Below are 26,200 nucleotides of genomic sequence, written 5' to 3'. Positions count from 1 at the left end.
GTAAACAGTGAACCTTGGCTGTCACTCTTAATGGCAGATTTGGTGCCTCTCTTCTCTGTGGAGGTTAAGGATGCACCCAGGAGCACGGCACCCCCCTTCCTCCTTCCCCAGTACGGGCAGGCCCATCTCTCACTTTTCCTAAAGGAGGTGAGACTGTCCCTGGAGGGCTCCCCCAGCCTTCTCCCCTTACTCCCGGGCTCTATGGTGTACCTCAGCCTGTAGGGGCGCTTGAGCCTCACAAGTTCACTCAGCACCGTCCCCCCGCCCCCCACCCCCCAACCAGCCACAGGGGAGTGTGGACGAGAATGGGAAGGCAAGGAACAGAGAGAATGTGGGCAACGACTCCAGGACAAATGCTGTCGGACCCACAGGATGTCAGAGGTTGGGGCCCATCCTGTTTGATCTCTTTGTACCGAGGCCCAGAAAGGGTGTGGGTCTTGGCCTACATCAAGCAGGGCCTTGGAGATAGAGCTGGTGTTCAATTTCTGAATTGCTAGCATCATGCAGTGGGATCCTAGTTACCTGACCAGGGTTCGAACCCGCACCCCCTGCAGTGGAAGCGCAGAGTCCTAACCACTGGACCGCCAGGGAATTCCCAACACTTCCTATGTATAAAAAAATTTTTTTTTTAATTTTTAATTTTGAGATAATTTTAGACTTACAGAAGAGTAGCTAAATAGTCCAGAGAGTGTCCCTCTCCCCATCGCCTTAACATCTCACCTAACCGTGGTTCAGTGATGAAAACCAGGAAATGAACATTGGCACAATACTATTAACTGAACTACAGACTTTGTTCAGATTTCACCAGTTTTTCACTCATGTCCTTTTTCTGTACCAGGATCGAATCCAGGATCCCACATTGCATTTATCAATAGTTGTCCTGTCTCCTTAGTTTCCTCTGTCTGTGACAGCGCCCAGTGGTTCTTGTCTTTCATGAACTTGAGGCTTTTGAGTTATACTGGCCAGTTATTTTGTAGAATGTCCCTCAACTTGGGTTTCTCTGATGTTTTCTTATGATAAGACTGATGTTATGGATTTGGACAAGAAGATCACTGGAGTGACATCTTGCATCATGTCAAGGGTACATGATATCGATGTGTCTATTTACATTCAATCTTGATCATTTGGCTAAAGGGGTGTCTGTCAGCTTTCTCCATAATAAAGGGACTAATTTTCCCTTTGTAGTTAATAAATATTTACTTTCGAGGAGACACTTTGAGACCGCAGATGTCCTGTTTCTCCTTATACTGATTTTAGTATCCATTGGCCGATCTCACCTGCAGTGATTATTGCTATAGTCTTCTAATGGTGATTTTGTGCTTCCGTCATTCCTTCTCTATTTACTAATTGGAATTTTTCTTCTCCCCCATCTATTTATTTATTTATTCATTTATTTTTTTCTATTAATAGGGACTCAAGGATATTTATTTTATTCTTTGGCTTATAATCCAGCACTATCGCAATTTGTTTTCTTGTTCAAATTGTTCCAGCTTTGGTCGTAGGAAGCTCTTTCAAGTTGTCTCCTATGCCCATTTGACGTGCCCTTCTTCTTCTTATTACTATTATTATGATTGAGCACTTCCTTACTTTCTGGCACCACAAGTCGCTCCATAATCACCTTATATTTTCCCTGCCCCAGACCTGAAATTAACCACTTCTCCAAGGAGTCCTGTTTCTTTTTGTTAGAGAATGGTGTTTAGAAACCAAGATCTGTGCTCATTGCTACTGGAGTGACACTGCTTTAGGCCCTCTCAGAGGTCAGAGCTAGGAAATACATATACTAATCACACATGCACACAAATCTTTATTTGTGTATCTTTTAAAAAACATTTTAAAAATAAACATTTTATAAAATGTTAAAAAAAATGTGTAACTCTTGCCTTCCAGGCTGGAGCATTTTTGGCTGATGGGTTGGGGAGGAGAGGGCAGCTGGCAGTGCCTTAGAGAGAGAGCCTGAGCAGGAAAAGAAGTGGCCATGGAGGTGGGGTGGGGGGGAGGGAGAGGGAAGGGTCTGGGAGCCACTGAGGGTCAGGGAGGGGGAATAATGATCTCCATGGACTTCCCAAAGGGACTCAGTCATAGCTGGGATGAGTAGCAGTGTCCTGGTGGGTGGGAGGGTAGAGAGGCAAGAGACGGAGGGCTGGGTCTCATGGGTGAGCAGCCTCAGAGGAGCACTGAGTAGGGAAGAGAATTGTTATTTGAGGCTCTGCTGAAGGCCCCTCTGTGTTTCTCCTCAGGCTGGTGTGACAGCAGGTAAAGTCCCAGAGGTGGGAGCCTTGGGTGCGGCTGAGAAGAAGGTGAGGATGCTGGAGCAGCAGCGCACGGAGGTAGGTGGCTGGAGGGAGTGGTGGTGGTCGGGGAAGACCCCTCCTCACTCCCGGGACCAGCAGGACAAAGACCCTCCCTGGCCCCCTGGCTCCGGCTAGGCCCAGGTCTCTGTGATGCGTTGCCATGGTGACTGAACCATCTGCCCGTGGGTGAGAGATGCTGCTTTGCCCTGGCTCTTGTCTCCTGATCAGTTCCCCTACCCACAGGAGTCACTCTGAGGAGGTGGCATTTGGGGTATGGCCTAAAATTGCTGCAGGGGGTAGTTTAGGAAGGCTCCCATGGTAAACCCTGGATGGTGGAGAGAGGTTGTGATAAGGGGCAAGTTTTAGCATCAGGAATGGGGAGTCTGGGGTTCATCTGTCACCACGCAGCTGGTTCAGGGAGGGACTGTCACAGAAGGAGAGATTCCATACCTGCTTGCAGCACTGCTTCTAATCAGTTGAGAGTCTCCAGAAGTTGAGGCTCTTTCCTTGTGTCTCGTGCATAGTCTTCCTCTGTCCCCCACCCCCGGTATGTCTGGACCAGAGGTGGGAGCCCCATCCTCTCTATTCTCTGAGCCCCTCCTCTCCACACAGCCTGGTCCTTGTCCCAGACCCTGGGCCTTTCTGCCCTCCCTGGTCCTCCAGCACATTTGAGAGCCAGGTTCTCTTGGTCTTTTGTTTATATGCATATTCATTTTAGTTTTCTTTTTGTATTGCTGTAAGGTTTTTGTTTTTTTTTTTTCTGATTACAGAAGTTATATAATGCTCATTATAAAAAGATCGAGAATCTCACCTCCTGGAGATGACCACAGTTGATAACAGTTCATTACATATTCCTCAATTTTGTCTATGTACTTACTAATGTATGATGTTTGTAAAAATGATATCATACATACCACATTGCAGATTGCTTTTTTTCTTTCTTTCCTTAAAATTCACTATATCTTTGAGGGTATTTATTTATATGTAAAACATACCCTATGTTTCTTTACTTCTGAGTACTTTTTATCATATTTTAATGTTTTTGAACTTGGGATGCCCTTTCCATTGTTAATTTAATGATGTTGGATTGTGTTTCTTCCTCAAATTGTTATTACATCAAGATTATGGCAAATAATTAGTATCATCTCAGAACGGAGGCAATGTATTAGGCACCTGAATTTCTGAAGAGCTGTGCAGTGCTCCATTTTCTGTTTGTTCTATCATTTCCTTAACCTGTTTCTTATGCTCAGGTTGGCCTCTAGATTTTTTTGCAACATGAACATTGTTGAGCTGATCAACAGTACACATAGTTTTTACACACTTGTGCAAGTGCTTCTTTTGGTTACATTTTTCGGAGTGGAATTATTTGGTTAAAGAGAACGAGAATTTGAAATTTAAATACAAAGTCCCAAATTGCCCTCCACATGGGTGTGTGTTCCATAATTCTACAATAACAATTGTATGCTCTTTCTGTGTCTTGGTGTTAGTCTTGCCTTCCCGGCAAGGGTAAAATGTGGCGGTTGATAAAGGTGATTTGCTTTGAGGAACGTTTTTGAGAAGCGCAGGATCGAGGCAGTGTGTGTAGCTGCCGTCCGCGCACGCTGCACACGCCTGCGAAGCTGGTGTTGGAGGAGTTGGCTCTCTTTGGTCGTTCTCTGCTTATCTCCTGCCCACCCCAATCTCTCCCCCGCAGCTGCTGGAAGTGAACAAGCAATGGGACCAGCATTTCCGGTCCATGAAGCAGCAGTATGAGCAGAAGGTACTGTGGGGGTGATGGGAACTCAAGGCTGGAGCCCTGCTTCACAGCTGGGCTCTCCGGGCATCCCCAGCATCCTGCATGCTGCTTCCCTCGCAGCAGCCTTGAACCTTGGACGTTCACCCCCAGCCCTTACACACTCCCTTTCTCTGCCTCTGAACTCAGATCACTGAGCTGCGCCAGAAGCTGGCGGACCTGCAGAAGCAGGTGACGGACCTGGAGGCCGAGCGGGAGCAGAAGCAGCGCGACTTTGACCGCAAGCTCCTCCTGGCCAAGTCCAAGATAGAAATGGAGGAGGCAAGTGTGACGGTTGGTCCCACAGCTTCAGTTCCGGGGCACCAGCCCTCTCCTCCCCAGCAGTCTGGAGCTAGTAAACAAGCAGGGGTGGGACTCAGGAGACGCGGGTTCCATCTCTGACTCCAGTACTCAAGGGCTGTGTGGCCGGAGGCAAAAGCACTTTCCTTGCCCGTGCCTCAGTTTCCCATCTGAAAATCGAGATTGGATTAGTTATTCTTTTCATTTTTTTCTTGTTTTTATACCGAAGAGCTTTTGGTTCAGTTAAAATCTTACGATCTAGGGAACTGCACAGGGAAGCACAGAATGTAAAAGAGATTCCGCAGGCCTGCCCTAGTACACTTGATGGGCTGGGTGCTGCTGAATGTGTACAGCGGTGATGGCTGTTTGTGGGCGAGGGGCTCCAGCATTAGACAGAGCTTCCTTCAGTCCTTCCTCTGGTCAGTGTTCAACAGATCATGCCCTGGGCACCGTGCTGGGCACACAGACTCAGCAGTGAACAGTCAACCCCGCCCTCGGGGGAAGAGACGTGGGACATCTAATTACAGAAGCAAATGAGTAGACCTGTGTTAAGTACGACACAGGAGAAGTTACAGGGATCAGGGCGAGAGCATAAACGGGGCCTGGATTCATTCTGGGGGGACCCGGGAACAGGTCCCCTGAAGAAGTAGCATCTGATCTGTCATGTGTGTGACTGACACCGGCCAAGGCCCTTCAGGATCCTGGAGCAGCTTAAAGAGGAAAGGCCATTTGACCCCCAGGCTCTCTGGAGATTTTATTTCTGTCACCATGCCTTCTCCTTCATGAGAACTGGGTACGGGCTGCTTTTGCCTGACTTAGGAATGGCCATTTCCAGCAGAGTTCCTTCCCATCAGTATGCGACACCTAGGGGCCTTCTCCTAGCGGTCAGCCTGCCTTGGCGACCGCCCCGTACCTTGGAGATGTGTGTTAGGGAGGTCACTGCCTGTCTTTTCTGGTGAGTGCACAGTCACAGCTTGGGACTGTCAGCCAGACCCTGGCTCACGTTAGTGGGTGGGATAAGTTCCTGGCACCTGACACTCTTCCCTGTCAGCTGGGGGAAAGGCGGGATGTTTCAAGACAGCAGCGTGGCCCTGTGGTTAGGGACACCTGGCCATAGAGGCCGTGCTGACCCGGGAACCTCTTAAGCCGGGAGTCCGCAACAACTCCCACAAGATCCAACCAAGGCTGCCCTCGGCCATCTTTGGCTGAAAGCAGCTCACCAGCTAGTTTGTAGGATATTGACATGTTCACACGATACAGATACAGTGAGAATTTCCCTGGACCGTCTCCTCTCACCACCCCCACCCCCCAATTCCAGGCCCTTCCCAGTGGTAACCACGGTTACCATTTTGGTATATCTTTCCAGGCCTCTTATCACAAATAAACACACAGAAATAGACAGTTTAATGTGGGTGTGCCTGGTCTTTCCTCTGCACTGTGCTGCCCTCTTCTATTTCAAACACTCCCTTTGACTTTCAAGGGGACAGAGAGCACCAGAATTAGGAGACCTGGGTTCTAGTCTAGCCCCAGCTCACAGCGTGGCCTTGGGTAAGTCATCTCCCCTCTCTGGATAGTCATTTCCTGTCGTGTAAAGGGGCTAGGACTTGACGCTCTCTGAGGGCCATTCCAGATGTGGCTCTTTGCGATGAAGAACCTGGATTGTTCCATAGTAGGTATGGAAGCAGTGCTTCCACCTTGAAGCCTTCCCTGGTTTCTTTTCAGCTGTAGTATTCTTTCTTTTAACCTCACAGTAGTACTTTGTTTCTCCGTGGAGGAACCCTTTCTGCCTTATGCTGCATTTATTTCTATGAGGGTCTTATCTCCTCTGGGCTCAGAGACTGTAAGAGCTGAAAGGTCCTTTGGAGACTTTCAGTGGCTTATCGCTTTCTGTGCATCATAGAAGACCCCTGTGCGAATCTGGTGAAAACTGTGGCTTTTCTCTCTAGAAAAGCCACAGAGTCAAAATTGTGTGCTGGGTTTGGGGGCTCACGGACCTCCTGAAGCCCACCTGTGACTCCTGTTACGAACCCCTTACCCATGGCAGATAGGAGAGCTTAGACCAGAGAGGGCTGGGTCAGTGCCCAAGGGCTCAGCTCACTGTTGGAGGAGCTGGTGGCAGAACTCGGGGCCTTTCATTCACCTGAGCCACCCCTTCCTTGAGGACAGGACCATGTAGACATTACCGCTCTCACCCGGGTGCCTCGCCTGGGGCCTTGTGCATGAGCATCGTGGGGCAGCAGAGTGAGAGCAAGAGGGGAGGCATGGCCGCGTGCAGGGTGGAGCGGGCAGTCAGGGAGTCTAGGCCTCCTGGAGAGGCTCCCTGCTTACCAGTCCTGTGTTCCCTGCAGACCGACAAGGAGCAGCTGACAGCAGAGGCCAAGGAGCTGCGCCAGAAGGTCAAATACCTGCAGGATCAGCTGAGCCCGCTCACCCGGCAGCGGGAGTACCAGGAGAAGGAGATTCAGCGGCTCAACAAGGTGGGCACCTCGGCTGTGGTCCGTTGGGCGGGCAGGGCTTCCCTGAGCCAGCCGCAGTGCCCGCCCTGTGGCCGGTGCCTCAGACCCTCAGCTCAGGAGGGGCGACTCCTGGGTCAGGGCGAAGGCGCTGAGGCTGTCGGTGCTGCCCCGTGATTTCCGCCACCCCTGCCTTCCCCTCCCCGCACGCTGAGTGCCAGGCTGGGACGACCGCATGCTTGCTCCCCTGTGGCCCTTGGACGTGCTGTTTGCTCACACAGTGCCACCCCCTCATCGTTCAGGTTTAGCTTTAACACTGCTTCCTCAGTGAGGCCTTCCCAGCCCAAGTCTCCTTTGAGCTCCCTATTCTGTGTGTCTAAAGTACCGGCAGCTTCTTTCACACCCCTTCTGGCATTTTCTTGTCATTACTTATCGATGACCTGTCTTCCCATCTGACTGTGGGAGGTGTGCGTCTTCACCAGGGTACGTATCCCCCCAGCACCTGGCGCCAAGCCCGTCCGTGTTCAGGAAAAACTCACTGAAGGGAGTGGATGATCACTGGCCTGAGGTTCCTGCCCTTGAGCAGGGGGATCCAGGGAGATGGGGCTCGGGGTGGGGGTGGGAGAGCCCAGGTAAAGCGGGAGCCCTTTGCTCTGAGCCACGGTGAGAGGCGGTGGGCCGGGTTGGGCTGGGGGCTGTTTCTGGTCCCAGGTTATAGCCCCTGCCCGCCTTCCAGTGCAGGGGCTAAAGGAACAAGCTGACAGGAGGGGCTTTGAAAGGAAACTTTCTCCTAAGGCTCAGCTTTTCCTGCTGTGGAGCCTGTGCTCAGCGTTTCCTCCCGTCCTGTCTGTCTGTCTGCCTTTCCCTTCTGCCTGCTCTCCTGCTCACAGCGGGCTCTGCTGTGAGTTTGCATTCACTAGGCCCCGGGGGTGACCCTTTCTGTTTGGTTTTGGTGTTTGGTAAGCGCTGATGATGCTGAGTGTGGGGCCCTGGGACCTGTTCTCTGGGAAAAGAACGATCTGTCCTGAGCTGTGGGAATTGGGGGTCTAAATCCAGGCAGAATGTCGTGCCTGCTGCTGGTTGTAGCGATGACTCAGACAGGGTCGCTGCCCTCCAGGTTTCTGTGGCGTAGCTGGGGACAGACACCGGTGGGGATGATTAACGCGAGGCTCTCCCTGTCCCTGGACCTCAGCCTGCTCATCTGAAAAATGGGACAGACGGAGGAGGGGGGTGAAGTGCAGCCGTAGCCGCCCCTTGAGCATCCTGAATTTACTCTTGGCTCAGCAGTTTCCTCATGTTTCTGGGGGAGTCTTGGAGACCAAGTGGGGCCCAAGTCCAAGTTGGGGAAGGTTTCCTTTATCTCCCCAAGGTCCAGGGAGGCACTGTGAGCAGTGCTGACGCATGGCCAGCAGAGGCCCTGCTGTCTAGGAGCTAAAGTCCAGGTGGTGATGGGGGTGTCCAGTCTCGAGAGGCGTTCCAAAGTTCTCACACAACACGTTAACAGGGTTGAAGGAGAAAACCAGTTAATGGCAAACTTTTAAGAGAATGTGAGCACACTGTTTATGTAAGGAAAGGTATCTTGTGGACATGGTAAAACAGGGGGTGCTTTTTAAATTTTCAAAATGCTATTTGGTGATGTGTCAGCCCATTTTCAGGGTTGGAAAGGTAAAATATTAATTAAGTCAAAATTAAAATCCAGGCTAATCTAATACAGAAGAGCTGGGGATGGAGAGGTTGGTTTGGTGGGAATGGGTTATGGAAGCTGAAGAATCACAGGGCACGCAGTTGTCGAGGAGGCTGAAATTTCTTCCCCCAAAGGACTTAGTGTTCTTTCTAGGTCTGGGTGCTAAGAATTGAGCCACTCATCCTCAGGGAAGGAGATTTCTCCCTTCTACATAAAGACCACAGGTTAGGCTGCTGGTTAAGAGCACACGCTGGCTTTGAGTCCCTGCTTTGCCACTTACTAGCTGTGTGACTTTGGACAAATCACTTCAGGTCTCTGAACCTCAGTTTTCACATCCATAAAATGGGGATGATGGTCACAATCTTTTCTTCATAGGACTGTGGCGAGGATTCAGTGAAATGATGTGTATAGTGTTCATAAATAAGATAGCACTTATTAAATAGTGGTGGTTATTATTATTATTATTGTTATCAGGAAAGGGGCCTTTCAATGGGGCCTCACCCTTCCAATGAGGCCTGACTTCCAGGGGCTTTCTGCTGATGGGCCCGTCTCCTCTGTTCCTCATTCCAGGCCCTGGAGGAAGCACTGAGTATCCAGGCCTCCCCATCATCTCCAGCAACAGCATTCGGCAGCCCGGAAGGAGCTGGAGGCCTGCTAAGGAAACAGGAGCTGGTCACGCAGAATGAACTGCTGAAACAGCAGGTGAGGCTAGGGGGAAGAGGTCAGGTAGGAGGTGCCCAGTGGGAGCTGGAGCATTCCTGAGGGCCCAGGATGGGCCTTGAACCATGTGGAAGCTGTAATCTGTAGTCCACTTTCTGGCCATTGGCCAGGACCCCTGTCTGGATATAGGTTTATCCTCACCACCAGTGTATCCCTATCTAGGTCATTCCTCTACCACCATCATGGCTTAAACATTTCTGTGCCCCAGCTGTGCTATTATTTACCTAATATTTTGAAAACAAATTTTAAAATAAATTCAATGAATATATTTAAAAGGGAACTTCAGATTTCTACTATAAATGGGAAAACCTGTTTATTATTTGCCATAAATAGAAAGTAACTGTAAGCAATAAATACAGTAAAAGGTAAAATAGTGTTGTTGAACTCTAGCTAGACACTGTTGCCTGATGAAGACTCTGAGCTTGAGTCATCTCTCCCTTTATTTAAGGGAAGTTAAGTACTAGAAACCTGTTAAAGACACAGTAGCATAAAATGCAGACTTTCTTCTTGAGGGACACAGAGAATTGAAAGGAAGTTGAAAAGGTTTTGGTTCTCTCACGTGTTTCTGTGCTTTTTGGTGCCATGCTTTCGATCCTTCTAAATCATTTTGAGCCTGGTCGGCTTCTCACTGATCTGCAGTAAGGTTGTGAAACTTCAGAGGCAGAGACAGGGCCCCACCCCGTCCTTTCCTTGCCAGTGCACCCCAGAGCCTTGGGAGAGTTTGTAGGCCCTCTGCTCTCGGAGCCAGGAGACTGGAACTCCAGTCCTCCACTCATATTCTTTTTCTGTGGCCTCCACCTCTCTGTGGGCCTCAGCAGAAGGAAAGGATGGGACTGGTTGATGGCTGTCAACCTGTTGTTTTCTTTTTTGGCATGGATCCTTTTTTCAAATAAAGCCTATGTTGAAGCCCAGAATATAAGATAGACAGACCCAGAGCTATCTGTTTGAATTTGCGGGTGGGGGGCCAGAGGTACACCTGTTCCCCTCCCCACGGGGATTTTTGAGATGCGGTGAAACCAGTTTTGATGTCTGACTCCCATCAGGAGGCCTGGGGTTCTAGGCCCGAGCAGGTCTGAGCCTCCACTCAGAACTGCCCCTCCTGCCTCATCCCTTTCTCACCACCTCCCCACCCCTTCCCACCCCTTCCCACCCCTTCCCACCCCTTCAGGTGAAGATTTTTGAGGAGGACTTCCAGAGGGAGCGCAGCGACCGTGAGCGCATGAATGAGGAGAAGGAAGAGCTGAAGAAGCAGGTGGAGAAACTGCAAGCCCAGGTCACCCTGTCACATGCCCAGGTGAGAAGAGCTGGACCAAGGAGGGGGCAGCTGGCTGTCCTCATGGGGAGGGTGCAGGGATTGGAGGGTCCCTGGTGAGACTGGATGTCAGGACACTCACTGATCCTCCTTTCAGCTCTGCTGCCACATTTCTGTGGCCCTCAGAAAGGCCCTTCCCTTCTCTGACCTCTAGCTCTGATTGTCCACAATCAGTTTTCATGCCTTAAAAGAGCAAATTTAGGAGTTAGCTCTGAGCCATCCACTCTCTCCCACATTGTAACTAAAAGGTGTTAATGCGAAAGCACAGAAGCAGTGAGACTCACGCAACCCTCCTGACCTGTGTTCAGACCACCCCCAGTGATGGGTGAGCAGGCCTTACCTGCAGCCTGCAGCCTGGGCTGTGCTGTGTCTCATAGGGCCCTTTCCCGGGGCTGGGCCAGGCAGGACAGCCCATAGCGGTGCCTCATGCATTGGCTGGTCAACCCTGCGGTTGGTTAGGCCCTGAATCCAGGCCTGGCCAGGAAGCACCTAGCCTAACAGTCTTCTCTCCTTCCCTCCTTCTCTCAGCTAAAAGCCTTCAAAGATGAGGAAAGGGCGAAAGATGCCCTGAGACAGCAGAAGAGGAAAGCAAAGGTGAGGAGGCTTGAGGGAGGAAGCAGCACTTACTGCATTTTACCTCCTTCAGGGTGCTGCAGTCACTGGTGGGGGGGGGGGCATCGTTTGCTCAGGTGCCCAGCTAACTAATGAGGTAATGTGGGTGGAGCATTCATAACAGTACTTGGTACAGCATACGTGCTCAGGACACACTAACCGTTATCATAGTTGATATTCTGTGCCCGTGTACCAGTTTTCCATGCCCATGTGCCACTCCTGTGTGCATGTGCCAGCCTTCCGTGGCCACGTGCCAGTCTTCAGAGAACTGAGATTCTAAGTGGAGAACAGGAGATGGGATGGGTGTCACTGGGACGGCCCATGCAGCCTGTCACAGGCCAGAGCCAGATGTCAGCCTTTCTTGCAGACCTCGGCAGACCGCTACCACGTGGAGCCCCACCCGGAGCATCTCTTCGGGGCCTACCCCTACGCCTACCCGCCCATGCCCCCCGTTGTGCCGCACCGTGGCTTTGAGGACTGGTCCCAGGTCCGCTACCCGCCTCCCCCCACGGCCATGGAGCACCCACCCCCGCTTCCCAACTCGCGCCTCTTCCACCTGGTGAGTCTGTGCCCCTCTTTCACTCCAGGACACACACACAGGCCACCCAGACACATTCCAGAGGGCAAGGTCAAGTGAGGGAGTCAGAAGCTGCATCCTTGGCCCCTTCTGAACAGCACTGTGGTGTGCAGCCTGCTGTCTCAGGGGCAGGACCTTCCAGCCCAGGGCTGCTCAGGGTCACTGGTGTAGGACAGAAAAGGCCAAGTAAGGGAGTGGGCCCAGAAGGAGGGCTTTCTCCCGCCCACCAGGCCAGGGGTACTGGAGTTTGGGTTTGACCTTCTTTATAACCTCCACATGGAACCAGGTACCAGATCCTCACCATGCATTCTCTCCCTTTGCTTTTCTTTCTCTTTTCCCTTTTCAGTTTCCTTTCCTTTTCTCTTTTCTTCCATTTTTTTGGCTGCTTTTTTCTTCCCTTGCTTATCATTCTGTCTCCAAAGAGCTGCTGTCACCTGTCCCATCCTCTCCAGTGCCGCTGCCACAGCCCCCTCAGGCACCCCCGCTCTCACCTGGTGACAGCTGCCTTCCATCCAGCTTCTCTCCCATGACCGTTCCTTACATGCATCTTTAAACACTGGAGTGTACTGTGGGCCTTAAGAGATTAGCTCCAGGATTATAGAGACCTGGACTCAAATCAAAGCTTGGCCACTTGCCTAACTGGACGACCTTCAACAAGTTGCTTAACCCATCTGAGCCTCAGTTTGCTAACCTGTAAAATGGGGGTGGCAACCTGGGTAGTTGTAAGGATTCAGTTATACCCGATTAATATGAACTTAGTACTATTCCAGCACGGTAGCTGCTACTGTACTTTTCGAGTGTGGTTTATTGATTACTAAGCACCAGTGTTGTTGCAGCCAGAATACACCTGGCGGCTGCCCTGTGGAGGGATACGCAGTCAGAGCTCCCAAGTGATGGGCTCACCCACGGCCAGGCCTACGGAACCAGGTGAGCACGATCCCCTGGTAATGGGCCTTGTCTTCCACGGGGGGAGATAACTTCTTATCTGCCAGGATCACCCCCGTTTGGGGACGACGATGTTGCTACCTTCTGATCTAGGTGGAGGAGGAGGCCCAGCTTTCTGAAATAGTGTTGAGAAGAAAGGGATGGTGACTGCATCATGAGGGGGTTGAAACCATTCCTTCCTTCATTACAGTTTAGGGTCTAAATGCTGTGTGCTGTATGAGGTTCTGGGGAAGCTCGGATATGGTCCCAGCCCTCTGACCTCACTGTCTAGTGAGGCGGGCAGAAATGAATGGTTAAAATCACACCAGTGGGCATACAACTGCACTCAAGTGCCCTGAAGGAAGAAGAGCAGGTTTCTATGAGAGCAGACGGCAGAGGGACCTGACCCAGCCTGGGGGCCATGGTGTTTGAGTTGAGACCCTCAGAATGAGTGGCATTAGCGAGGTAAAGAGACAGAAGGCACGGGTGTTCTTGCAGAGAAAGGACAAATGCAAAGGCCTTGGTGGGAGGGGATGAAGAACTGTGGCCAACTTGAGGATTGAGAGAAGGCTGGCGTGGCTGGAGCCAGGAACAAGGTGGGGAAGGGGGGATGGGCAAGGCGAGGTCAGGGAGGTTGGCGGGTCCTGACCGAGAGGGCCTTGCAGGCCACGGCAGGAGGGCTGGTCTTTATCCTAAGGATGATGTGCAGCCCTTGGACATTTTAAAATCAGAGTGGCATGGGAACTCCCTGGCGGTCCAGTGGTTAGGACTCTGTGCTTCCACTGCATGGGGCCCAGGTTCGATCCCTGGTTGGGGAACCCACAAGCCCTGCCGTGCGGCCAAAAAAATAAATAAATAAAAAATAAAATAAAATCAGAGCAGCATGAGAGATTAGATTTGCATTTTGTAAAGCTCCCTTTGGCCACGGTGTCCGCCATAAACAGTTGGGGACTGGAGGTCCGTTCGCTAGTCACAAGAGCACCCTGGGCCCTTGGTCACTCCCTCACTTTCTGCGAGGCTCTCATGGGGCAGAAGGCACTGCCTTGCCTGTGGGGCTTCTGGGAGCAGAACTGCAACTAAGGGGAGCAATAGGGAGGCCAAGTCCATCTCAGCACGAAGAGGAGTTTTCTAAGGGTCACAGCTGTGCCAGGAGGTCGAGTGCCCCTCTGCAGAAGGAGTGGGAGCAGAGACTACAGGGTGACTTAGAGGAGTGTGGTTTGGAGGATCTCGTGGTTGGAAGGAGGAGGTATTGGGCTGGTCATTTTCTGATGTTTCCCTGCGGAGCCCTAGAGGTTCTGTGGAGCCCCTCGGAGCCTGCTTTGATGAGGGCAGAGGGTGGCCAAGTGGGCAGGACTGTCCCCTCCCCCAGAACTACTCCATTTCTGGGATCTGAAACCAGACTGGCTAGGCGCCAGCACCTCCTAGACCTGGGACTTTGAGCGAGTTTTTACAAACCTCTCTGTGTCCCAGTTCCCTCCCCCCCATAAAGGGATAATAATCTGTCTGCTTCATAGGGCTGGGCAAGGACTGAATGACAAATATACCTAAGGCACTTAGCCCAGGGCCTGGCACTTGGTAATACCCAACAACCCTAACTGGTTTTTTCCACTCTTACTATATTGGTTTCCATAGGACTTTGAAACCTACTGTAGCACCTCATCTTCAAATCCTCAAAATTTTTGTTTATTTAGAGTCCACCAAAAATGACCGTGAGGGACCTCAGTGAAACCAGTCCCTTGGCTCCAGCTTCGTCTTGCAGAGCCAGCTGACTTCAGCTTACTGGAAAACTAGAGGCCACGGGCTCTCCGAGCCTCAGCCACTCGGGAGGCTGAGATGGATGGCCAGCTTGAGCCCTGGCCCCAACCTGAACTGTTTAGAGACTCGGGAGGCTCCATCCAGAAGGCGTCCATCTGGGCCTTGCCTTTGGAGTGACTGGGAAAAACTCACTACTCTGCCGCTGAGCGGAGAGAGGCGTCATCCGGCCTTGACCCACCATCCTCTGCAGAAAGTGCTGGCAGATGTTAATCTCAAGTGGGGTGCAGTCAAGACCCCTTCCTTTCACAACTTCCCCAGAAGTGGTTCAGCAGCCCCTCTGGGGACCACAGTCAGTTCATGTGGTGTTTAGTTTTTGCTTCAAGCTCTGCAGTAGCAGGACCTGCCCCACACACATCCCCTCCCCCTCTGAGGAGCTGCGGGAAGAGCGGGTTTGCCTCTGGGAGCAGAAGAGACAGGATGTTCTACTCCTGGGCCTTCCACTTCCGCCCACGGCAGCCTTGCCAGCACCGCTGCAGCCTGGGATGAAGCCCATGCCGGCCACATCGGCTGAGGGGCCCCAGCCTGAAGCTGCCAGGCCCTCAGCTGGAGGCTTGTGGTGCTGGAGGCCCGGATCCGGGTGGCTGTTGATCCCCGGACAGCTGTTTGCACGAATCTTGGACATAAATCCAAGTTGAAGATTAACATTTTGTGACTGGTATTCTTTTATGCCCTGATGAATGTTCCCCTCCTGGTCAACCAGAGTGCTGCTTTCCTGGCCCCCTCCCTCCGTACCCCATTCCTCCCAGACACCCCCGGGAGCATCACCGTTACTCTTGGCAGATATCCCCTGGGGCCCTGCTCAGAGCCTCCGTGAGGGTCATCCAGGGGCTGGGGGTCAGGCAACCTGGGTTTACATTCTCGTCCTGCCCCTCACTTGTCAGGAGACATTGGGCAAGGCCTGGACCTTCTGTGAGCCTGTTTCTTCGTCTGTCACATGCACACCTCACCTGAGCCCTAGCTGCCGTGGAGAACTGTGGGATGACGGTAGACGTGAGCTGGTTTTACAAACTCCAGATGCCGAGTGAGGAAGCAGAGTGGGCCTAGGTAGAAACCAAAAAGCAAGGGCCCAAAGGTCTCCCTTCATTCCTTTTCTCTTCCTCTTCCTCTTCTCCCTTCCCCCCCGGCGAGGGTGGCCCCATTGAGGAAGCACCACAGTAGGCTCAGCTGCTGCAGAAAGGCCTTTACTAGGCAGATGGGGGTGAGTCTAATGCCAGTGGGTCGGGGCGAGAGGAGAGGGCACATCCCTCAAAGGAGCGGGGGTGGCATCCCTGCCCAGGGGCCTCAGCCTGAATGCACTAAGGGCTGGCCCTTCAGACAGGCTCAAGGGAGGTCCGCCCACAAGGGCTTTGGGCCCCTCCTTCATGGAGATGCCACCCCTGACACGGGGAACATGGCCCTTGCTCTCACATCTGCCTTGGCTACTCTCAGGGAACACTGCGGGGTGGGGTAGGGGGCTTGGGAGGGCCCTCAGGAAGGAGGGAGGCTGTGTGATGGAGAGGAGGATGGTCGGGCAGTGTGGCAGACCCAGAAACTTCTGGGCACTTCAGGGGTGGTGTTTGGAGGCAGTGGGAGGTGCCGGCCCCAAGGGTTGAGGTCCAGGTTGAATCTAGAGCTGGTTTTTTTCTTTGGGCTCAGCAGGAAGTGAATTGTTGTCATTGGAACAGAGAACTGGAAAGAGGGGAGTTACTCTCTGGCACTCTCCACGGCACACAGCTGTCGCCACACACACGGTACACGTTCCTGGGTATTCGTGCAGGTCAGCCCGTGTGGCTGTACACATAAGTGTGTGCACACACCTGGTCACACACAGCTGTAGGCATGCGTGCAAACACCCATGTGCACAGCAGTACAGACACAATTGTATGCACACGTTCGTGTCAGGCTGAGGCCTTGTGTAATCGTAAGGGGTCTAGTGTGGGAGTATGGTGTGGGTGGAGAAATGGATTCCTTCCTGAACGGAGTCCTCCCCAGCCCCTCCGTGGTGGACATGGGGTGGGGTGGGCCTCAGTTACTTCCCCTTGGCCTCCAGGGCGGCCCGGCGCCGCATGTAGGTCAGGATGTCCATTTTGACAGTGTTGACCGTGGTGCGGTGGTGCCAGCGCATGATGGGAGCACCATCTGGCCCCACCAGGAACTTCTCAAAGTTCCAGCGGATGTCATGGACCTTCATGGGATCCCAGAAGAGGCGGCCCGGTGAGCCCAGGAGCTCCGAGGTAGGAGGACAGGAGTTCTGGAGCAGAGATGAGAATAGAGTCAACCCTGCTTGGGACCCCTCCCACCCTTATCCCGCCTCCTTCCCAGGACTTCTTGGGGGAAGGAGAATAGCCTGGCACTGAGGAAAGAGCACCAGTTTGGGAGTTAGAAAACTGAATCCCAGAACCAGTTTTGGCTCTAGCAGATTGTGAGACCCTAATCTGGTCCCTTCTGGGGCCCATCTGTAAAATGGGCTGATGAGACCCTAGGGTTTGCAAAGCCCTCTAGTTGGAATAATAATCAGATGCCAAGAAATTCCCCAAGAGCCCAGGAGCGGAGGAGGGTGGCACAGGCCTCGTCTTTCTGTGGGCTGGAGCCAGGAGCGGCTGCAGCCTGGTGCAGAGCCAGCCTCAGCGGGGCAGAGAGGCTCTGAGAGAGGTGGCTGCGTACTCACCTTCAGGAATGTGTAGAACTTCTGTTCTTTCTCCCCGTTCACGTCCCCTTTCTCAAAGAGCTGGAAATTGGGGACGAAGCCCCCACCTGGTCGGACATGCCTAAGAGCAATGTTTTTATGTGGGTCCCAGGGAAATGGGCACAGGGCTCAGAAATGAGAGGAAGGGACAGAACAGGGGAGGGGGTGTTGGGAGTCTGGATTTTATGCTACAGTGGGCAGTGGGAGCCAGTGAATATTGAATGGGCACAGGCATAATGTGGGTCTACAGTCTTTTTCCAGTTTGGTACCTTCTTAATAACCCCTGCCCTCCACCTGTACTCCCCTTCCCCCTCCCCGGTCATGTGCTCACAACCATCGTCCCTGTCTCTGTTCCTCTCCTGGCCCCTCTTCCACTCGTTCCACTAAACGGGGTTCCTGGAAGGGGAGAGTAGTTCTTGGAGGCTGATAAATATCCATCATGAATAGGGGCCGGTGCAAGAGATGCCTAGAGGCTAGGCTGGGGCGCTTTCTCAGGACACTGAGTCAGCACTCACCTGAGAGTGGCTAGGATCTCCGAGTTCTCTCCTGGTTCCTGTTTTCCGAATTGGTTGCAGGGGAAGCCCAGAATGACCAGACCAAATGGTGCAAGTTCTTCCTGTAGTGCATTCAGTTCTGGGCCAGGGAGAGAGAGAGCAGAGACTGGGGTAGCCTGATGAGGAGCCCTCCCTCCTGTGTACCACTCTACCTGCTCACCCATTGTACAGCTGAAATCACTGAGGCCTGACAGGGGAAGGGACTTGCCCAAGATCATCCACTGAGTGTGGCAATGCTGGGATTCAAGTCCCATCCTATGGATTCCAATCTGGATAGGTTGGAGGTTTGGGGAAAAAGAGAGCAATATGGTTCATCAAATAAGTAATCAGTCACCCACTGCCAAGGTCCAATGATTGCCAGGCAGAACGTTCTAGGTCAGGTTGCCCTTGCCTCCCTCTCACACCCCACCCCACCCCACCCCCCAAAGCATTTTCTTGTGGGTGCTTTCAGATGCCTTTCGCCTGCCTGTTCCCTCAGGCTCTTGACTCTGACCCAGCTAAGGAGAAAGAAGTGAGGATACTAGGGATCATGAAACCTGGGTGCAACACCTGGTTCTGTCACTAACACCTGTACTCTGGGGACTCAGGCCAGTTGCCTGCTTTCCAGGGGCCAAGAGAAGCACTAAGGCAGATGGGGCTGAGGACAGGTGAGGAATTCTCAGCAAGACAAAGCTATTATTTCTTATTCCAATGAAAGGACGCTCCAGGCACAAACCCAATCTCCTCCCTCCTTATGCTTTTAGAGCAGTTGAGGTGCCCAGGGATGAAGGATAACTGAGAATCTTCTAGAACATGTTTGAAGGTGATCAGACCTCAGGCTTATATAATCATTTTCAAAGAACCATGAAACACAGTAGGATTAAGATACAGGGTTTGGAATCTCATGATCGCCGTCACCCCTTCCCCCTTGCACGGGGAAAGCTCCTGTGATTGGAATGTGCCCAACTGGCAGAAACAGCCCCAAATAAAGCAGGGGAAGAGGGATGGGCTCTTACCAACGTACTGGCCCGTCAGGCCTCAGTAGCTGGCCACGTTGACAAAGAGGATGTATTTGCCAGCGTACTGCTTAAAGGGGATGTACTCCTCCCCGTCAATGGCGAGGGCTCCATACTCGTAGATGGTGCTGCTCACGCCAGCATGGCAGTCCATCTGGAAGAGAAGACCAGCGCCGGGGTGCGGTTACAGCTGGAAGGGAACTTGGACTCCACCATTTCCAAGATAACAGGGAGAGGTGGAACTGATTGGCCCAAGTGGTCTTGACTTGCCCAAGACCACTCCAAGAATTAGAACCAGACTAGAAGTGAGGTCTCCTAATTCCTTGTACAAGACAATAATTTTGAAAGTACTTAATAAGCTGGTGGGTGCTATGGAAACTTGGAGAAATACTTACTTTGGTCATTACTTCTGCATCACATGTCAATTTATTAACAGTCACTGGGCAGGCTCTGAGGGACACTCCCCCGATGCTGGTGTTGTGTTATTGGATGGGCTGGTGGAGACAGGGAGGCTATTGCAATAATGCAGGCGAGTGGTGATGAGACCCTGAACTAGACCATCGTGAAGGAAGAACTGAACAGAAATGAGGAAGCAGCAGTATGGACAGTGGTGATTCAGAGGTTCCCGATCTGGGGGACTGGAAAACTGACGCTGTTAGAAAATAGGGAAGTAGGATAGTAGCCAGGAATGGGGCAAGGCCTGCCATGAGGATTAAATGGGATGGTCAGGGTAAAGCTCCAGTGCCTGGCATAGATTCAATGTTCCCTGTGGGCGAGCAGCTGTGACAATGACCATTATACCTTCCTCTGCCCAAGCTGTTCCACGGTCAGCCTCCAGAACTAGTAGAGAGAGCATTAAATGGGCTGCAAGTTGGGGAACCTGGATTCCATGACCAGCTCCGCCACTAACTCCCTGTGTGGTCTTGGACTAACCCTTTCTCTTCTGTGGGCCTCAGTTTTCTCATTTGTAAAATGAGAACCTTGAACTGGATCAGCTGTTCTCAACCACCATGGCTTGACAGCGTCACTCTCAGTGGGAGAGGAGGGCATGGATTACTGCCGGCAAGCGGGATGCTGCATTTACCCCACTCTACCCCATCTTACCTCTGCCATTTTTTGGTACAGACTACAAAAATCTGGGTCTACTCTTGAAAGAGTGTCATGGCATCACTACCATAATTAGCAGCTGGACGGGTAGTCCTGGCCTGGACATCTGAGAAGAGGTGAGAAGACAATAAACAAATCGAATGCAAACTAGCATTATAGACCAGAGAGACAGAGCCAGGTGGTTGGAGTTAGAGAAGCAAATTCACGTCCTCTCTTCCCACCAATCCTGGAAGACTTGCTGTTGTGGCCAGTTACACCTCTGCCCAACTGCGTGAAGAGAGCCATCTGGGCTGGCAGGGCGTGGCCCCAGGAGGGTGAAAAAAGCAGCCTCTGTCTTGAAGACTCCGTAGCCTGCTGAGCCAGGGGAGCTGGAACTCCCTCCACGCGGCCATTCCCGGACAGCTGCACGCTCTCTTCTTGGCTCCGGTACAAATTCCCTGCTACACGTGAGTCTAATATTCCATGCCCCGTGACTTCTGGTGGCTGCTGGAGGCCGGCCTGAGACCTAAGCTTGACATTCTTTCAGCCCCTGGGCTTCGTGGGCCCCAGCTGGGGTCAGCTCCACCTCAAAATACAGACAGCCAGGGCACAACAAACACACCCTAGCTGGCCACAGAGGTCTAGCAGCCAGAAGGAAAGGCCTCCTGCCTGCCTCTCCACTCCACCCTGGTCTGAAAACAAACTGTGAAATGGGGAGAAAAAAAGCCAAGAGGTTGTCTAAGTAATGGAAGCTTGTAAACAGCGGGAGGATCAGCTTCTGAAACCAGTTTCAGGGTGGGAATCTCCTCTCATTAGATTTGAGTCTTTGCTGGCTGTGTGGCCCTGGACAAGTAACGTTCAGTCTGAGCCTCCATCTGCTGACGGGAGAGGATAATACCACCTGCCTCCCAAAATGGCTGCGAGAATTTACTAGCAGGTCAAAACTGTCTTGCAAGCCTCTTGGAAAGAAATCTGTACCCGCCCTCCGCCCCACCCACCCATCAAGGGATAGGGTAAAGGGCCCTGATGTTCCTACCTCATTGTGAAGAGGGCTTTGATGTTCCCCAGCCAGTATGAAGAAGATGATGCACTGGGCAGGGAGTTTACAGGAGAAGGGATGTGTGACAAAGCCTCCATCCTTTCTACTGGGCCAGTGAAGCCAGTGCTGTGAGTTCCGACCGAGAGGGGTCAGAGAGCGCCTATGGTGGGGGAAGCCATGGCCTGCATTCACCACTGAGCACACGCCCAGTCCTTACGGAAGCCCCCTCCCCTTTTCTGGGCCCATGGAGTCCCAGAACCCTGCACCTTAACCCGGATGTCAGAGGAGTTGTGGGTGGAGGTGGGGAGAGGGAGTGAGGGTGCCTCTATCCTCCCACAATTGCACAAGACAGGAGAGTTTCGATGGCTTGAGAGTTGGAGGGGGGACCCCGCCAGGACCCCAGCTGGCTAGGGTTGCTGGTCCTGTGTCTTTCTCCTCACCCATCTTACCACCCCCACCAGTGTGAAAGTGTGAGAGGAGAGCTGGACTGGGGGCAGGAGACCTGAGTTCTGGGCCTGGCTGGGTCTGATTCTGTGTGACGACTCCTGTCCCTTCTCTGGGGCTCTGGCTCCTCAGCTGTGAGGCGGGGTCAGATTCAGAGCTGTCTTGAGGGCTCTTCAGCCCTGACTGTCAGCCGGTGGTTCCATGATTCTCTCTGCCTGGTTTAGTCACCTAGAAACCAGCGGTTACTAGGATCCCACGCACGTCAGCGGTTGTTATTCTCTCTAGCCTCTGCAAAGTCCTTTTGTAGAGGAAGGACAGGGAGGCTGGGCAGCCTTAAACTGGACTGGAGAGGGGACACGGCAAGGAAAGGAGGATTCCCTTTGTTACCCAGCCCCTCCCTTTGAATTGGGAGGAGGCAAACATCCCTTTGGGGCTCTCACCCTTTGTCCATCCCATTCTCCACCTGCCCCTTGCCCCATCGCTTGGCCCTGGAGTTGGGGTAGGATAAGTGGTTGAGTCCTAGAACCCAGGCCTATGACATTTCAGCTCTCTCAGGACCTGGAGGAGAAATAGGCATGCCCAGACTGTCATTAGCTAGCAAGTCCTAGCTGGTTGTATCTGATATGATCACACCTCACCCTAAGAGTTTTCTAGACCATACCCACCCTGTTTTCTCTGAATCCATCTACTCCTCCCCAGAGTTCTACAGAGAACACATGGCTATGATGAATTATTCATGGGATCCATGTTCTTACCTCCAGCCTTCTTGAAGCAGGGCCCATCTTCCCTTCTCTGCTTCTCCCCAAACTGAGGTTATACGACTGACTCCAAGATACTGCCCTACCCACGGTCTACCCTCACTTCTACTCCACACCCCAATATTGAAATTCAGTACCATCCCTGCCCTGGAAAATACCTTCTGAGTTGGAGATTATGAACAGGACTGGATACAAAGCCAGAGGCTTAGAGGAAGTGGCCCCATAACCATCCAGTCTCAAGGCTGACTCCAAGCAGGGGCAGACTGATTGGAATTTAGGCTGAGGACAGGACAGGGGATAGAAACAGACAGAAGGAACCTTGTGTTTGGAATGGGCTTCCTGAACAGTAGATACGATTTTGGAAACAGAATCATGGAGTCATAAGATCTTAGAATTAAGACCTGGAAGATTTGAGAAACACAGAAGTGCAAAGCTTCTTCTTCAGCTTATACAAGCGTTTGTGTGTGTGTGTGTGTGTGTGTGTGTGTGTGTGTGTACTGGGATGCTGGAGACATAAATCTCTCTCTTTGGGTCTATGCCTGGCTTCTGCCTCCCCACCCTGGAGAAGAGGTGAGATCTACAGTGCCCACTTTGGCATATACTGTCCAAAGAGATAAGCATGTGTGGTCACCCCTGCTCCCGGCCTCAGCATCTCCACTCTAGCTAAGGGCCACACACTCTGCTGGGGATAGACTGAGGCTCAGGAGAATTCTGCCTCTCCTATCGAGCTGGCAGTCCCCAGCTTTCTCCAACTACTAGGTTTGCTCAGGCCAAGGTGGGCAGTGGGTGGTGGGTAGTGAGGTTGCCCCCAAACAGGAGACACTTCAGAGAACAGCGTGTGGATTTTGCAGCTTCTCCAAGCATCCCCTCTGAAATCATCAGCCTCATTGTGCCCTGCCCTCCCACCTGCTACAGGTGGAGAAACTGAGGTCCACAAAGGAAAAGGGAGTCTAGTCAGCATCCTGGGCATTCTCTGCTGCCAGCTCAGAGCTCCTTCTGTCACACTCTGCGTCTTCTACCAGTATCCCAGAATTCTACCTGCATTTATGCTTGGGCTAGACGGGGACCACACAGCTGCGTGTTCCTTCCCTTTCACCTTGCCTGCCATTCTCCCTGGGAACCTCTGCAGCCAACCCAGACCCTGAGTCTCCAGGCCATTTTCTGTGCCCCCCACCCCCTTCAGGCCCCACTGGAGGGGAATATCTCAGAAACAGACGGTGGCTTGGAGGTAGCAAGGCGACCCGGAGGTAGCCGTGGGGATGAAAGTGTGGACCGGGAGAGAAGACCCTTCCTCCCTCATTCATTCTGCCCACCCGGGGCACCCAGGTCTCCAACAGATGGAACCGCGAAGAGTCTGACGACGGTCTGGGTATGCTGAAGAGGGAGGCAACGGGAGTTAGGGCGTCTCTCGCACCTGGGTGTCACCCTACTTGGGGGGGGAGCCCGGGAAGAAGGGTGCCTCACCACCGAGCGATGGACACCTGCGGACCACGTTCGATCCCCCGGCCACCCATCCCCGAGGCTCACTCACCTTCGACTTCTCCTGTCCTCGGCTCGGCGGAACGAAGCCGGCCAGGAGCAGGGAGAGAAGGCAGGATGCCCGGAAGAGACGGGCCATGGTGGGCTGGGGCCGCGTCTCGGACTCGCCGGAGACGCTGTCTGATCCCGGGCCGCAGTTCGTCTGAGGTGTCGTCTGCTCTCATCCACCTTTCAAGCCCTCAGCGATGACCAATCCGCGGCCGGGCCGGAGTCCTTGTAGCCAATCGCAGGGCGTCTGGCATTTCAGGGGCGGACACAACTTACCCTCCGCTTCTCCCCCTCCCCAGGCCCTGGGCGACAGTGACATAAGCAAGTCTGGACAGAGAGATGGGAGCCAGCTCCTTGTGAACCCGTGAGGCGGGCCCCTCTTCTTTAGACTCTAAAGTGCTGGAAGAGGCAGGCACAATGTCCTCAGCACAGACGGGGAATGGGCTTTGAAAAGCTCCGAAGAGTTGATGGCACCCCCAAGGTGTTCCCTGTTCCCTCCTGCCTCCATTCTGGTTGAAGGTATATTAAGGACCTAAAATGTCAGCAAGATCTGAAGTGAGACTTCCAGGAACATTTATTTACTCTATGTAGGTTTAGTGCTTAAAAAGCAAAGAGTGAATGCCCTAGGATTTTGAATGCAGCCCTCTCCTGGGAAGAACATTGGGGTTCCTCAGCTGGTTTGAGAGCGGAAAATACATTTGCTCCCTATGTAGTCTTGAACATGTTGCTTTCCCTCTCTGGGCCTCAGTTTCCCCAACTGTGTAATGATGGGATTGGTTGATGCTCTCTAAGTCCCTTCTGGTTCTGGCTAGATGACTTGTTTCTAAAAATAAGTGACAGACCTAGACCAGGAGTCCCTTGAGAGTAGGGACCATAATCACCAGCTGGCACAGGGCCTAGAACACAACATGTGCATAATAGTTGCAGCATTAATCAATCCATGACTTCGTTTCTCTGCTTCAAGATGCTGATGATCAGTTCAGGGAGCTCTAGGTCTGTGCTGTCCAGGTATGATTCTCTCCACCGATAGGGGAATGCGTTGGGATCAGTGCTTCCCAAATCAGACTGCCAGCCACCTGAGAAGATTTTCATACAGATTCCCAGGTCCCTCTTCAGAATCAGTGCATTAGAATCTCTAGCGGCAGAGGCTGAGGCTCCACCTTCAGACATGTTCCAAAGGTGATTCTGAGGCAGGTGATTCTCTGTCTTCTGATGGAGAAGTGCCTTGAGATACCATGCCTTTACTATGATTTAAGATAGTATTGTCCCCGTGGGAATTTGGAAGGTCTGTCTCAATCCCACATTCTCTGTGAAGGCTTCCTTACCTCAAACCACAGCCTGTTGAAGTGAAGGGAGTGTTGAAGGCCAGGAATTCTTTAAATGAGTTAAAGCACAGAAGCATTTGAACAGTGGCTGACGCAGAGTGTGTAGTCAATAAATGCTATTTATTCAACCACCTCATTCTGCTGAAGCCTAGAGATGGGGAACAATTTACCCAAGTTCCCAAAGCAAACTGATGGCAGAGAGGGGACCAGAATCCAGGTCTAGACTCCATTCTCGGGCCCTGTTGACTTTGTTCTGGTGTCTCCTGAAGGTCATATTTAACCAAAGATACAAACATCTGTATACATATCAGTTTGTCAGAAATCCATTGTTCATTAGCATCAGCAGCCATCTAGGATCCCTCAAAATATGTGCCTAGCATCATGTCAACATGATGAAAGATGTCAAAAAGGTTTCTGGAAGTTACAATCCCTGCCTTTGAAGTGTGTCCAACAGAGCCAGGACGAGGGTAAGGCAAGTGCAGAGCTGGCACCCGCGAGTGAGTGCCTCCTTAAATGGTGCACCCTGAGGGCCTGACTTGCCTCACCCTAGTCCTAGCCTTGGTGTTTGGTTTCTCTGGGGGAGATAAGAAGGAGTCAGAGCCTGAGGCTTGCAGTGGGGCCACAGACAAGTTACTTTCTTTCTCTGGGCCTCAGTTGGTTAATCTGTTAGACAAGAGTCTTTGACAATCTCTCCATGGTGGTCTCTGTGGCTCTACAGTTCCAAGGGTCTAAGGAAGACCTGTGCTGCACCAGACTCGGGAGTACTGATCTCATGGATGGTGGGCTGGGAGGTTGAGGGAGCATGGCCTGCCGTTGGGTTGGGCCTTCATGTTGCAGACTACTTTCAAAGGAGGTCTGAGCCTCAGTACAAAGATCATGAAGACAAGGTTGAAAACAACACTTGCCAGTCTTTTCACCAACAGCCTTTCTAGCACATTTGGTTGATTTGTTCCCAGGAACCCTATGTTTTGAAAGATGTTATTCTCCACCAGGACGTTTCCCCTTGCCCTCAGGTTAAAGTCCAAATTCCTTAGCACTTCAGCCAGTATCCTCCAAATCCAGCCGTTTCCGCATCTTTTGCCACACTCCTCTTATTCTCTCTACCCAGCTGTACTGGACTGTTGTCCAGTTCTTCCAACATGCCATTCTCTCTCACCTCCAGGTCTTGTCTATGTTGTTGAGTTCTGTCTGGAACTCTCCATGTTCTCTCTCTTTTACTGGTTCTCTCCTACCATTTTCAGGTTTCAACATCATGTCAACACCATGGAAAGAGTTTTATTCAGGTCCCCTTGATTTATTCTATTATAGTTCCTAGAGTATTTGACATTTTCTACATCAAGCCTTTGTT

The 26,200-nt window shown here is 52.2% G+C and overlaps 2 protein-coding genes across 11 annotated transcripts in view; one reads left to right on the top strand and one right to left on the bottom strand.

The window, feature by feature from the left end:
• Positions 1-15,101, top strand: part of TNIP1 (TNFAIP3 interacting protein 1) — a 52,120-nt gene extending 37,019 nt beyond the window's left edge. For 5 of the 10 annotated variants that reach the window (XM_036849190.1, XM_036849199.1, XM_036849194.1 and 2 more), the window contains 10 exons: positions 2,238-2,327; positions 3,985-4,050; positions 4,213-4,356; positions 6,711-6,839; positions 9,070-9,201; positions 10,388-10,513; positions 11,060-11,125; positions 11,511-11,702; positions 12,557-12,647; positions 14,336-15,101. In XM_036849190.1, coding sequence (XP_036705085.1) covers positions 2,238-2,327; positions 3,985-4,050; positions 4,213-4,356; positions 6,711-6,839; positions 9,070-9,201; positions 10,388-10,513; positions 11,060-11,125; positions 11,511-11,702; positions 12,557-12,647; positions 14,336-14,370 — 1,071 coding nt within the window. In that variant the 3' untranslated portion in view covers positions 14,371-15,101. The remainder of the gene's footprint in view (positions 1-2,237; positions 2,328-3,984; positions 4,051-4,212; positions 4,357-6,710; positions 6,840-9,069; positions 9,202-10,387; positions 10,514-11,059; positions 11,126-11,510; positions 11,703-12,556; positions 12,648-14,335) is intronic. The other 5 variants (XM_036849197.1, XM_036849196.1, XM_036849192.1 and 2 more) reach the window with 3 other exon arrangements.
• A 523-nt stretch (positions 15,102-15,624) lies between these two features.
• Positions 15,625-23,699, bottom strand: GPX3 (glutathione peroxidase 3). The gene is made up of 5 exons (XM_036849200.1): positions 23,532-23,699; positions 18,674-18,827; positions 17,640-17,757; positions 17,107-17,206; positions 15,625-16,689 (listed from the first exon to the last, which is right to left on the bottom strand). Exons 1-5 carry the CDS (start codon positions 23,616-23,618, stop codon positions 16,468-16,470), a joined length of 681 nt encoding a protein of 226 aa, XP_036705095.1. The 5' UTR covers positions 23,619-23,699; the 3' UTR covers positions 15,625-16,467.
• Positions 23,700-26,200: the final 2,501 nt, after the last annotated feature.

This window comes from Balaenoptera musculus, chromosome 3 (genome assembly GCF_009873245.2).
Source record: "Balaenoptera musculus isolate JJ_BM4_2016_0621 chromosome 3, mBalMus1.pri.v3, whole genome shotgun sequence".
Taxonomy (NCBI): domain Eukaryota; kingdom Metazoa; phylum Chordata; class Mammalia; order Artiodactyla; family Balaenopteridae; genus Balaenoptera; species Balaenoptera musculus.
The sequence above is the reverse complement of the archived record's forward strand: the minus strand, read 5'-3'. Positions and strand labels throughout refer to the sequence as shown.